The sequence below is a fragment of the Onychomys torridus genome, chromosome 2 (genome assembly GCF_903995425.1).
Source record: "Onychomys torridus chromosome 2, mOncTor1.1, whole genome shotgun sequence".
In the NCBI taxonomy this organism is placed as follows: Eukaryota; Metazoa; Chordata; class Mammalia; order Rodentia; family Cricetidae; genus Onychomys; species Onychomys torridus.
Genome location: NC_050444.1, coordinates 10277423 through 10291744, shown reverse-complemented (window position 1 = coordinate 10291744; position 14322 = coordinate 10277423). Strand labels below are relative to the sequence as shown.

General features: G+C 40.4%; 1 protein-coding gene across 2 annotated transcripts in view; it reads left to right on the top strand.

Annotated features, from left to right (window-relative positions):
- Positions 1-14322, top strand: part of Ca8 (carbonic anhydrase 8) — a 104031-nt gene that overhangs the window by 16078 nt on the left and 73631 nt on the right. For both annotated transcript variants that reach the window (XM_036178683.1, XM_036178684.1), the window contains exon 3: positions 2510-2634. In XM_036178683.1, coding sequence (XP_036034576.1) covers positions 2510-2634 — 125 coding nt within the window. The remainder of the gene's footprint in view (positions 1-2509; positions 2635-14322) is intronic.

The following is a 14322-nucleotide window of genomic DNA, read 5'->3' as shown; positions in this document are numbered from 1 at the left end:
TATAAGGAATTTCAGGGAAGCAACTGCTTATTGTAGAGACAGCTAATTTTCTGAGTCCCATCTACAGCAGTCATTCTCGTTTGAATGCTGTTTCCTTGTCTCTTATTATCTGAGAGGAATCCTCTGCAGGCTGTTTGTTACGAGGTAAAAAGAAATTTAGTTTCATCGTTATCTTACATAATCTCAGGACGAGGTGCAGTGTATACAATTCTTTACTTGTTTTAAGGAATTTTAACGTGGACTTGCTTCATCTTATAGGTAAACTTTTATTGATTGAGTTCAAGAGGCAGATTAAGCTTTCTAGCATATGCTTTGGAGAGAAACTTCATCTGAGCTGAAAAGTTTTTTTGACAGTAATCATTCATTTTAGCTGTAAGCACACTTATCCAGATGCAGTTTCCTTATATCAGCCCTTATTGCAAGCTAGCTGTATTGGAACTCCATTTCCTAGTTCTTTTCGGGTCTGAGTCAATGTTTCATTTTACAGACTTGCTTAAAAATTTGCCGGAGGTTTGAACCAAGTTTTTTGCTTTTTTGCAATAGAGAGATTGCACCAAAGCATTTTTACTTTATTAGCATAGGACATTGGGAGATTTCATTCTCTTCCTCAGATTGACTTACGGGTTTCTCCTTTCATTTTGACACTGGCCCTGATATCGAATGGCACTGCCTCATGAGCATGCATTGAGTGGGCATTCCTGGATAGCACTATTCTGGGGCTTGTGTTTGCCTTAGAAGTCAGTGAAAAACGTTACAGAAGCATCCAATAGCTCTTTCAGAGAGATTTCTCCACTGATTTTATCCTCATATTTGCTTGTTCTTCCCCAATGATGCAGAGATTAGAATTACGGATGCTCTGTTCCTCTGCTGCTGCCTTGGAGGTAGGGCTTTCTTTCCACTCTGCTCAACTCTTAGCAGCTTTCACAGTCCATGCATTTATCTGGGGAGAGAATCTGTCATTCCATCTTTCTCCAGACAGCTCCAGTTTGTTCTCAAATTTACCCTTCTACCAGATAACATTTCCCAATGCAAGTGAGCTTTTTTCTCTGGGGTAGGGGCTTTATAGTCTGTATTCTGTTTTGGGGTCTGTTTGGTTTGCGTACAGACTGTAATCTAAAGGAGTTTTTTTTGCCTTTTCTAAACTCAATTAGAAGGTGTTTTGCTATCAGGCTTCACTGGCCCATCGTCAGGTGGGCTGTGTTTGTCTGGGTGCTCAAGGAAGAGCTGTGCCAGAGGCAATCACCCCTTAGGATTACACTCCATCTCACTGGGAGTTGGTTGAAACAAAGCTTTCTCAAAAAGATGCTTTCTCTAACAGAAAAGTAAGCTTTTCTCCTGGATAGTTCTGTTCTGCCCTGCCTGGGCTCTTTCCCCAGACAGGTTCTGACTCAGCAGCATGACTGCTTCAGACACAGTTCAGCTTTACCGCTTCCCCCCAGAAAGGTCCTTTCTCTGGTAGGAAAGCTTTTCTCAGATTTCTTTTTGCAGCTGTGGACCTGTCAACCCAGGAGTTATAGGAAAGGAGACAACTGTGCTGTACCCACGGCTTTAGCTTTGCTTTTCTATTAGCAACTTCCCTTGTTCCCGACCACTTCCTGCTCAGCTCTGTGCTCCAGGAAGTTTGCAACTGCAGAAACCCTTGTATCCCTGAACTCAGAGATGCTGGCCAGTCACCTCTGGGTTTTTGCTCAGAAGAGAGGATACAATGATAACAGAGTTTGTATCACTTCAGGGATTTGCATTAGGGAATTAGGAGCACTCTTTTCGTTTGAAATGCTCACTCAGAAAAAAACCCTTGTTGCCTCAGCTCGGCTGTAACTGAAGAGCTTGGCTTTTTTTGCTTTTTTCAGGTAAGGTTTTCTGCCCTTTGGCCTCTGTGTAGCTTTTCACCCACACACTTCAGCTGTTCCCTCTGGGGACTCTAACCCACTGTCTTTTAGTAGCTTGAAGACAGAGGTTGGTAGAGGACTGATTTGTGTGGGGCTCTGACCATATTCTTGTCTTGTGATCAGTGCCCAGCTTAAAAGTCACAGTAAGAGGACTGGGCAGATGACTCACTGATTAAGAGGCAGTGCTACTCTTGCAGAGAACCCGAACTTGGTTCCCAGCACCCACGGTAGGTGGCTGGAAACTGACTGTAACTCCAGCTCTAGGTGATCTGATACCCCTTTCTTGCCCCATGAGCATCTGCACACAATTTAAAGTAAACATTTTAAAAACAGTTTTAGGAAGAATTGATTTCCTTGTCTATTCCTGGACTGAAAAAGCAAAACAGCTTAAAATATAGGTATTATTACCAAGGTCCTATCTGAATATCAAGCACAGGAATTTTAGTGAAATCTGGACAGTTTAAATTGACCTCAGTTGTAACCTGTTTCTCATTTTGACTTTACAAATGCAGTCTTTGGAGCTCAGGAGAGCGTTTTGGGTCAACAACAAGAGCAGCATCCAAACGTCTCTGTGTGTGAAGCTTATGACATCATTCATCAGTTTCCTTTTCTCTTTCCAGTTCTGTCAGGAGGACCATTGCCTCAGGGACATGAGTTCGAACTCTACGAAGTTAGATTTCACTGGGGAAGAGAAAACCAGCGTGGCTCTGAGCACACAGTTAATTTCAAAGCTTTTCCCATGGAGGTAAGAATAATAATCTTATAAGAATCTCATTACTTAGTAAAGAATTTGGCAAGTTATTGAAAATACTTGTTTTAAAAGTAGATGTGTAACTCTTGAATTTTATGTTTGTGCTGAGTAAATGTCAGCTTGGGGCAGCTAATGAGGCCACCTGCCTACTTCCTGGGCCCAGAGTGCACAGGGGCCACTCATGCCTCCTCAGGTCATAGAGAACACACACGTGCACACACATGTCTGAAGTGTTCCCTACAGCAATTCTTTCTTTATGACTTCATATGCATTCTCTGATACCCACTTGAAGTATTATATCTCCTATTGTATTTTGTCTGGGTTCTCTGCCTAGGTGGAACTCATCGTCCCCAGTCTAATCTCCCAGTGGACTTGACAGTTCCCTGTCTTGTGTTCATCCCATGGATTGATGCTCGTTAAGTCCACTGACTTCTTTAGCTGTGGTATTTTGAGGACAAGGTCTCCTATTCACTCCAATGCTGATTCTTGTCATGTAGCTACTGCCAGGCTCATCATAAAGGTTCATGAGTTGATGGGATGTTCTTGTTGGTGCAGGACTTGTTTGTATATCTTTCCATTAGAAATCTCACTTCTCCCCAAGAAGCAGATGTTCACTGGGATCTAAGAGCCTTCCCTCCCTCCCCCCCCACCATGGTATTTGTTAATTTCTAAGGCCTTACACTATATCAGGCCTCAACTTCGCCTCTATATAGAATCATGTAGACAATCATCTAGTGGGCTTTCTGACTTGGATGCCTGGCAGATATTACAGAGTAACGATCACCTAACACCTTTTGAAAAGGAACTATTTTGAGATTTGCTGCAATACTAGGTTTCTTTCTCTGTCATCCACACTGTGGATGTGCATCTTATTAAGTATGAACTCACTCCTGGCCAGACGCCATCTGCAGATCTGCCTCCATGATTTAAAATCACTACTGTATAACTTTATATCCGTCATATGTGGACTGGACAGGATTACATTGGAATGTTTTTCAGCACTGTCTCAATAATTGCTTAAAAATCCCCTCAGAAGATCAAGATATCCATTTCATTCAAAACAAACTCCAGCTTTAAAAGTGCACTAGGAAGTGCTTCAAGAATGGAGGGAAAACCAGAATGGCAGTGTGTTGAAGAGGTATGATGCGAGGCTCAAGAGTTCAGGAAGCAAAGATGGCCTCAGGTTTCTGTGGAGGAAGGCTTTTCTGAGTACCTCCTTGCTCTTTGCTTTTTCTTTTTCCCTTCAAGGCATGGAGCCATCCTCTCATTTCTACTGCTTTAAAAAACATTTCATATTACCTCAGGCTCCTGTCCTGTCCTGAGCATACCCGAGAAAGAAGAGTGTGCTCCGTACAACAGCAAAGAGGGAGGGAGATGTCATGCCTAGCAGAAGGAGACAGGTGTGTGTGTGTGTGTGTGTGTGTGTGTGTGTGTGTGTGTGTGTGTGTGTGTGTGTGTCAGAGGGGAGGACAGAGCAAGCCCTGGCCTCCTGTTCCGGTCTGAAAGTCCATGTCATCACTTTGTTTAGTCAGTCTCCAAAGGCAGAGGTGCTGGGGGAGAGGCGTGAATGGAGCAGCTCGAATTGCAGAAGACTCTGTGGCTCTGCTTGGTACACAGTTCACAGCCTTGGGTAGGTTTCATTATATTTCGGGGTCAGCAGTCTGTGCCCTTTCTGGGCAGTCAGATAGAATTTCCTGGCCTAGTGTTCAGGTAGGTTTAGCTACTTGGTGGTGTTTTAACTGCTACATCCCATTAAGCACAGGAAATGGTTTATTGTGAGTGAAGATTAAATTCTGGCAGTGAAGCTTTGCTTCTGTAGAGATATTTATATTTGGGATAATGGAATTACTGACTTGATTTTTTCCAAAGTCATTAAGGAGTGGTATTTGTATTCTTTGTTATCCTAGATTATCCTTGATGCGATTCCAGGGAAAATACTTCCATCAGTCATCAGCCAGTTGCTTGGACTATATTCTATTGGTGTGTGTGTGCTATGGCTACACAGGATTTAGAGGAAGAGCGCTTTGCCACAGCTCTTGAAAACAGAGGCTATAGGGCCTAGAGAGATGGCTCTGTGCTTAAAAGCACCCACGAATCTCATAGAGGACCCAAGTTCGGTTCCTGAGCACCCATGTCAGATGGCTTTCAACTACTTGTAACTCTAACTCTTTTCTCTTCTGACCTCCTTTCTGTGCACACACAATTAAGAAAACATAGCCATCTTAAAATAAAATAAAGCTATGGACAAAGGAGCTGGCTTTTAAGGAGGCGGCTCTCCTGGTGTGGTGGCAGAGAGGAGGGAGTATGCCAAGTGGGAGAACATTCCAGGAGTCTGGAATGAGATGGCAAATGAGTGGTTGCTTAGATAGCTCTATACCTATCTCCAGTCCTGAACAAACATCAAGAACATCTCAAATGTGAAAATGAAGCCAGCAGGATGGAGGAAGGTGAGGGACCAGGTATCCTTTTTCTTTCTTTCTTTCTTTTTTTTTTTTTTTTCCGAGACAGGGTTTCTCTGTGTAGCTTTGCACCTTTCCTGGATCTCGCTCTGTAGACCAGGTTGGCCTCGAACTCACAAAGATCAGCCTGCCTCTGCTTCCCGAGTGCTGGGATTAAAGGCATGCACCACCACCGCCCAGCAGGTATCCTTTTAAACACAGGATATTCTTCACTTTCTTCCCCGGGGGTACTATGATCTTTTCTTCCCTTTCCTCTCCTCTTTTATCTTGCCTTTTCTCCCTCTGTTCCCCTCCTTCCTCTTTCTTCTCTCCTTCCCTTTTCTCTCTTCCTCTTTCCTCTTTTTTTATTTTTTGTGGGTCCAGGTATGGAACCCAGGGTCTGCGTCCTAGACTAGTGCTCTACCACTGAGCTACACCCCAGCCCTTGTGTATATGATAAGACTTATGTCAGAATCACATATCTATGAATCTTTTTTCCAAACTGGAATACAGTTTTAAATCATCTTTAGTATTTCTTCCCTGAATATTCAGTCTAGTGATGTAACAGTGGCACACCTGACTACACACACCTTTTTTGTGTATGAGTACTTCCTGAAGGACCCATGCTTATTCCTTAAAGTGTGTTGTTTTATTTTCCTGAATTTTTCCTCTAACAGTTTCAGACTTCTAAATCTTATATGTTTTTGATCAATTTGGGGTTGGTTTGTGTACAGGGTGAGAAGTAAGCATTCAGTTTCACCCTTTTCCTGTGGAACCAGCACCTTTTCTTGAAGAGGTTGTCATTTCTCCAATGTGTATTATGGTATCTTTGTCAAAAACCATGCAGCTGTAATTGTATTGGTTTATTTCTCAGTTTACCATTCTAGTTCATTGATCTACTTATCAGTTTTTGTGCCAATATGAGTTTTGATAATAATAACAAGTCTTTAGTATAACTCAAAATCCTATATTGGGAGCACTTCTAGGGTTGTTCTTTTTGCCCAGGACTGCCTTGGCTATCTAGGATCTTTCGTGCTTCCGACTGTGATGGAAAGCTTGGCACTCTGATAGGCACTGCACTGAATCTGTGAATCTGTAGGACACTTTTAGTAGCATAGCCATTTTTACCATATTAATTTTTCCAGTCCATGAGCATGAGAGATCTTTCTGGCTTCTGGTGTGTTCCTCAGTTTCCCTCTTCATTGTTCTTACATTTCAATAAAGATGTTTTTCACTTCCCTGTTTAGTTAGGGTTATCCCATTTTTTCCCCCTCCCTAATTGTGTTTGGGATTGTTGCCCTGATTTGGTTTCCAATCCTGTTAGTTACTGGTATGTAGAAAGGCTACTAGTTTTTATGTTGGTTTTGTATCTTGATACTTTGCTGAAAGCATTCATCAACTCTACGAATTTGCTGGTGGCTCTTTAGGGTCTCATGTATAGAACCATGCATATTTCCCTTTTATTTCTTCCCATTTCCTTGATCTAGCCCTAGCTAGTGTGGACACTTTGGCCTTCTCTTGACTTAATGGACGTGCTTTGAGTTCTTTCTCACTAGTCTGCTTTGGCTGCAGCTTGTCGTGAATGGCTTGTTATATTGACAATGGATGTTCCTTCTATTTCTAGTCTCTTTAGGGATTTTACAATGAAAGGGTAACGAATTTTGTTTCAGCCCTTTTCTATTTCTATCAGGTTACCATGTGAGTTCCATTTTTAAAAATTCATCCATGTGATTTATTCCATTTATTGATTTGTATATGCTGAGCCATCTCTGCATTTCTGGAATGAAGCCAACTTGATCATGGTCATTGAGTTTTTCTGGGTTCTTAAGTTTACTTTGCAAATATTTTGTTGAGAATTATTTTCAGAGAAATTGACTTATAATTTTCTTTTTTTGTTGTGTCTTCATTCAATTTTGATGTCAGAGTAATACTGGCTCATAAGAGTTTGGCTTCATTCCCAAATTTCTTTTTTATGTATTAGTTTGAGAAGCACTGATGTTAGTTCTTCTTTAAATATGTTAAAATTCAGCAGTGAGTCTATCTGGACATTTTATAGTTGAGGTTATTATTATTATTATTACTGATCCAATATGATTATTTATTACAAATCTATATATAAATTGTTTGATGCACTTTAGTTTAATTTTGCTAGCTCTTATATATTTATTCATTTACCTTTAGCTTTCCCAATTTAGTGAAATTACATTTAAAAATATGATCTGATGATTTTCTGAATTGCATTGGTGACTGTCATATGGCTCCCTTTTCATCTCTAATTTTGTAAATTTGATTTTCCTCTTTCTTTTAGTTAATTTGGCTAAGGCTTTCTCAGTATTGCTTCTCTTTTCAAAGCTCTTGGTCCCTTTTCATTGTTTTTTTCCCCATGCTATATCGTTAGTTTCTGCCTTGATCTTAAGTATTTCTGTCCACTGATTTTGTGTTTGGCTTGTTTTTGTTTCTTCAGGGCCTTAAGGCCCCGCACATTGTTATTTGAGATTACTTTGAACTTTTCATGGGGTCACTTGTAGCTATTTTAGGATTGTTTTAATTGTATCCCATGGGTTTGGGGGTGTTGTGTTGAATTTTCTTTTAATTCTAGGAATTTTGAAATTTACTTCTTGATTTCTTCAATGACCCTTTCAGTCTGAATACATTTTTTTTTTTTTTAATGTTACTAGGAGTCAGCCCCACCACTGCTTCATAAGTTAGCATGATTCTGGACTCTTTTGTTCTTTTTCTGTCTTTTTGAGAAAGGGTTTCTTCGTGTAGTCCTGGAAATCACTCTAAACAAGGCTGGCCTTGAACTCACAGAGACCTCTTGCCTCTGCCACTCAAATGCTAGGATTAAACGTGTGGGCCACCACTTCTCAGTAATTCTTGACTTTAAACTATAGCTTCTTTACTAAGCAAAGTTGAGAAAGCTTGTCATTTGTGTACAGCTTTGCCATTTTGCTAACAGCAGTAGACTAGGGCATCCATATGCACTGGACTTATTTATTCCATTTATATTTAATATTGCTCTACATCCATAACTTCCATATATTTAGGTTCATAGTTTTATGTTTCAGGTGTCAATGAAAGAAAGAACTCTCACAAAGGAATAAAGGACATAGTTTATTGTGGAGCCAGATATGAGTGACCATAGCTCAGGAATAGACTTAGGTTAACTCCAACACTGTGTTCCAATGAAGTAGCAGTTCATGAAATTTCTGTAGTGAAAGAACAAAGAACAATAAATCTAAACAAAGACGTATCCAATACACTGGTTTGTACATCTAGTAGGTGGGCTATAGTAAGACTGGGTTGAAGCAGTACTGTTAGAGGCCTTTGATGCTTGTTGTCGGAAAACAGTCTTAGCCTTTTGATTGGTGGAAACCAATTTCTGTTACATTAATGTATTCCAAAAGTTTGGTATCTATTTGTCAGGATGTTGGGTCTGGCTAGTCACAGGATGTTAGGTGGGTCACAGAATGGCTCTTTAGACTCTGGAACTGCAACATTCCAACCTGTCACCCCAGTTCTGACCAGTCACTCCTTGCAGACACAGCTGCTTTCCAGGGACTCATCCACACAGGCTTTGTGTTCTGGTTCTGCCATCCATGGTCCATCCTTTCCTTGCTGCTCTGAGTAGCCTGACAGCGCTCTGTCTGATTTTTGGTAAATCATGACCAGTGTTTGCACAGGAAAAGCTACCCTCATAACTGTAGGGGAGATTGCTTAGATTTTATGTTTAGCCAATTAAAAAGAAAAATCAATCAGGAGCCCAGCATGTGGCCAAGTTTTAGTTTTTTTCAGTAAGAATGTCACTTACCTTCTGCCCATCATTTGAGAGAGGACTTTTAATTGATGACTTTAGGGAATACATGGTTTCAGAATAAATCACATAGCTGAACAAACTGTACAAGTTAAATATTTAGTTCTCTGAATTCATCAAGATTTATTGGTACTAGACCATAGCCTTCTGTCCTTCCAGCACACCCTATAGAACTGTCCTTAAATAGAGAGTTTTCCCTTGGTTCTTAAATCTTGATTTCCAAAGCTGTCATGTTACATAACATTGAATAACTTCAAAAATCCATTCCTCTTGATAATCTGTGGAGTTATTTTTGTCACTAACATCTTTTATTAAAAATAGTTATTTTAATTACTTTTTGGCTTGGGATAGAACATGTTTAATATAATATAATATTATAAATGACTATAATAATAGTGACATATTATTTTATTTATAGTGACATAATATTATAAATAAAATAATATAATGTCACTATTAAAAATTAATGTCAGCATTAATTAAAGTTAGTATGGTAAAAACATAAATGAAAATACAAGAACTTTATAGGAAAATGTGAATGTATAGTTTTGTAATTGTGAACCCAGAAGACTATTAAGTACCAGACAAAGATATGTCAAGCATAAGAAAAAGATTTAACCATGTGATAGTCAATAAACTTTATCAAGAGATTTCATGATCAAAGCAAAAGATAAACACAACCTGAAGGAAAACAAGACAGCATATGACCTATGGCTCATTTTCTTCCTTTATAATGATGCATATAAGTTGGTGAGGTCCTTGTATCTCATAGTGGCAGGGCATAAAAGTCAGCACAGCATTCAGTTAGCTACTGCTATCTAAAAATTCTTATTTTAGATACGGGTGATGAAGAAAATGTTCAAGATGGGCAGAGGAGGCATTTCAACACTGTCGCTGAAAGGTTTAAGCTGGTAGACCTTTTAGGAAAGAGCTATGGTAATGGTTGTAATTTTTTTTTGCAATACTTTACTTACTCTTTGCAAGTTTTATACAGTATATTTTGATCATATTCATCCCTCCCCTAACTCCTCCGAAATCCTGTGTTTTTTCTTTTTAATTTCTAAAATATCTTTTATTAGATCAGTCTTGGAATTTATTAGATCAGGCTCTTGGAATTATCTGGATGGTTTGGTCAATTCTTTTTTATTATTAAGTTTGCTCTTTGATTATTTCATACATGTATATGATGGATTCTAATTATCTTCCCCTCATTCTTTCCTACCCCTATCACCCCATTTATTCCCTATAGATCTCTTTACCTTACATATGACTTCTTGTTTTGCTTTATTATCCATTGAGATTAACCAGGGCCATCTGTATCACTCTGGGTTTAGAACTGTTCATTGGTTGCTGGGCTCACTAGTAGATATGCAGCTGAAGACAATGCCTCCTGCTTCCCAGAATGTCAGTAGCCAATAGCTTTGCAATAATGGGTAAGGCCCATAAGGTCCTCTCTCATCTAAGGCTGACCGTGGCAAGGCTAATCTTGGGCAGAACCTGTGTGGGAAACCTCAGATAGTGTGGTGAGTTCATATTACAGTTGGCTAGGTGACATTTCATAACCCTTCTCCCTATCGTTATTCTGCTCCTACACCCTTTCTGCCTCCTCTTTGATGTTCCCTGAGCATTAGAGGGGGTATGTTAAGTGTCTTATTTAGGGCTGAACCCCACCTGTCACTTAGCTTCAACATCTAGGGCAGCCATGAGTCTCTGCATTCACCACCATTCTTTTCGAAGAGAGGCTTCTCTCATTAAGACTGAAAGAAGCATTTGTCTGCATGTAACCATAGATATTTAGGAGACAATATGTGCATTTGACCATGCACCAGTAGTAAGTTCTTCCCTGGGTCTACATCTCCTTAGGCATAGGATTTTGACCAGGTTTGTGGTACTAGGCATGCATGGACTCTGTCCTGTGGGGCAGGTGTCAAATCCAGTCAGTATACTTGGTTACCTCCAGAACAGCTGTGCCTCTGTCACATAGAATGGTTACTTCCTGTCTGGCAGGTTAGTGTTGTAAATTGTAGGGTTCACAGTTATGTGCAGCTGCTGATGCCTTTTCCCTCCCTCGGGTGCCTGTGTAACGCCTAGAACTTTGAAAGCTCACTAGCTCAGTTCCAGCCCAATTTCTCCACATCCTATAACCTCCCCGCTTTATTCACTTATTTTTTTTTCTGTTGAGACAAGGTATATAGCCCAGTCTGACCTTGAATTCAAAATCATCCTGCCTCAGCTGCCTGAGCTTTGAGCTTATTGGTGGTCACCACTGTAGATGTAATTCTAAACAGTCTTATTAAATAAGAAACACAGAGCCAAATAAAGAGTTAAAAGCCCAGAGATCAAGCAGCAGCCAAGAGCTAAGACCACCTTATCTTACCACTCACTGCTGTCCTTCCCCTGAGAGAGAGACCTTCTTCCTGTGTCCTGTCTTTTTATTGCCTTTCTGTTTGGCCTTCTCTTTGGCCTTAAACCCAACTACATGACTTCCTCATCACTGCCTGTCTTTACAGACCTCCAGGTCTCTATGGTTGGTACTGGGATTAAAAGTTCAGGTCACCTTGCTTTGGATGTGTCCTTGACCATAGAGACTCTGCCTGCCATGTGATCAGATTAAAGGCGTGTACTACCACCACCTGACTCCTGCTTATGGCTCGCTATAACTTCTGATCTCCAGGCAACTTTATTAACATACAAATAAAATCACATTTCAGCACAAATAAAATATCACCATGCACCACCACAATGGGTTTAGGTCAAGCATTTCAAAAGCTTACTACACTGCTTGTTTCTCTCATTGCACTCCAGATGCAGGAGTGTTGTTGGGGATGGGCACTGATTCTGCACAGACTAGCAATCTGGGCCAGAGCATCTCTGGTTTAAGAATACCTTTGGTGGCAGGTGAGTGGTGTTGTAGTACAGGCCCTTATCTTTATTTAGGCTGATTTAAGGAGTTGCTCTTGCCTTGTGTACTCTGAGAAGGCTAAGTGAGCTGCATACCAACTGTTTATAGGACATTGAGTGCAGTGAGAAAGGAGATCCTCATGCAGAGCATGGACCTTTACTTTTCACCAGTTCTGGCCTTCCTTCTCCCTTCACTCTCAGACACGTGCCAGCTCCACAGATGTCCCTTATTCCCCCCTTTTCCCCAGGGAAGTGGGTGTCTACCATGAAATATAGCCTTGGTACAAATGACCTGGTTATTATAATCACTGCTTCCAGGTAATTTTTGTATTTCACTAAAAAAAAAGATGTGCTTCTTTTTTACCATCTTTTTTTTTTTTTTTTTAATTGCTCTGAAGAGATCCCAGGAAGAGCTTGCCTGCTTAACAGATAAGTTATGGATGAGCCATTTTACTTCCAGAAGCTGCTTACACAGATCTTCAGGTCTGCAAATGTTGCCTGGGAGGGTTGACCGCTGACTTTGAGGAAATGTAATATGAAAACTTTCTGGCAGAATATGGTGAGAATTAGACAGAGACTCAATGGTTAAAGCATTGCAGATATAAAAGGTACTTTTGAGTTCAGCTGTCCAAATATCTGTGTAACACACAACAAAGCTCTGAGGGTTTGAAAGGATCTGGTATTACCAAATATTTGTTGGAAACCTAATATATAGTGTTGATGAAACACGGAGTCTGGTTAAATAGTCCATTTAATGGATTGTTGTTCTCCTAAGGGCTCTTCTGCTAGTGTATCAGATGGACACACAATACATGAGCTATTTATGATACCTGCCTGTATACTTTTATTAAAAAACTCTTTAAACCTAGCTCCCAAATAAATACATAGAGACTTATTCTTACTTATGAATGCCTGGCTTTAGCTTGGCTTGTTTCTAGCCAGCTTTTCTAACTTAAATTATCCCATTTCTCTTTAACTACATTTTTGCCTCTGGGCTTTTTACCTTTCTTTATTCTATATATCTTTCTTTCCCTCTTACTCTGTGGCTGGCTGGGTGGCTGGCCCCGGCATCCTCCTCTCCTCCTTTTCTCACTTCTCACCCTTCTCTAGATTTCTCTTCCTATTTATTCTCTCTGTCTGACAGCCGCACCTCTTCCTCTCCTACCTAGCTATTGGCTACTCAGGTCTTTATTAGACCAATCAGGTGTTTTAAGCAGGCAAAGCAACACAGTTTACAGAGTTAAACAACTGCAACATAAAAGAATACAACACATCTGTGCATCATTAAACAAATATTCCACAGCATAAACAAATGTAGTACATCTTAAACTAATATTCCACAACACCTGCCCTGTGAAGGGGTGTTGTGTCGGCAGCCATCTCAAATGCAGAGATAGTGGTAGGGAATGGGACAGAGGTTGTGGCACTGAAAGCAGGCTGTAAAACCAAGATCCACATTGGACTAGTAAAGGTAAGGGCTGTGGTGTTGCCAGGGTGAAATGTTTGCGGTGCCTGGAGAATGGTGTACTTAATGGACAGCCTGGCTCTGCCTACTTTGCCTTTCCTGGATCTGAAGAGGGAGTTGGCTAGGCTCAGGAGCAGAGCTCGAAGAAATATCCAAGAATCAATGTCTGCTTAAAGGAGAGTGCTTCCCCCCAAGCCAGTTCTTATGAGGAAAATCGACAAGTTTGGGATTTTCCTTGCATATGTAGCTAATACTTTGAACTGAGGTTGCTTTGGGGGAAGAACAGCTGCACTCAGAGGAATTAAGACTGCTGCTAAGAGCAGCTCTGCAGCCTGAACATTCAGCTTGTCTGATAAGCTTTACTATTCCCAATAAAGTTTTATTATTTTTCAATGAGAAACAACATCTTGTCTCTGCATATAATAATTATTATTTGGATTCTGGTGTCCCCCCAGGGGGCTCACACATTGAGCTGCCTGGCTAAACTGACCACTGGCCTCTCTAGTGGTCACAGCTGTAGAAACTCCCTCTCATTTCAGCAACAAACAAAACTTTTATGTTTCCTGAATTCTGCCAAACACTTGCCTTTTTGTTCCATGGAAGCCATGCTCTCTGCTTTGCTCTAGCATGTTCACCTTTTCATTTATCTTTGTGTGTGCAGAAACCTGACAGATTAATGAATAGAAGATAAAGTTATGATGTTGAGCAAACAAATGTTCCTGCAGTCACACCGCACTGAGGCACCCACCCTTCCTCCCAATCTGACCTTACGTTTGGAAGTTTCCTTTGATCTTTCATCTGTAAGCAGTTCCTTCTCCATCACTGTTTGAAGACACACAGAAGGTTGTTTTGTCAAGCTAAATTGGGAAGAAGCATTTATATTCTGGATGATTTTATGATACAAAGCAAATCAGTGTAGAACAATAATACTCAGGGGATGTAATTAATGCATGGGTAGTTATAAACTTGAGTTCTAACAGACTAATGGTCTGTAGTGAATTATGTTTCATCTCAGTATGCTTTCAGATAATAAACATTGATTTCAATATTTAGTCTGTAACTGA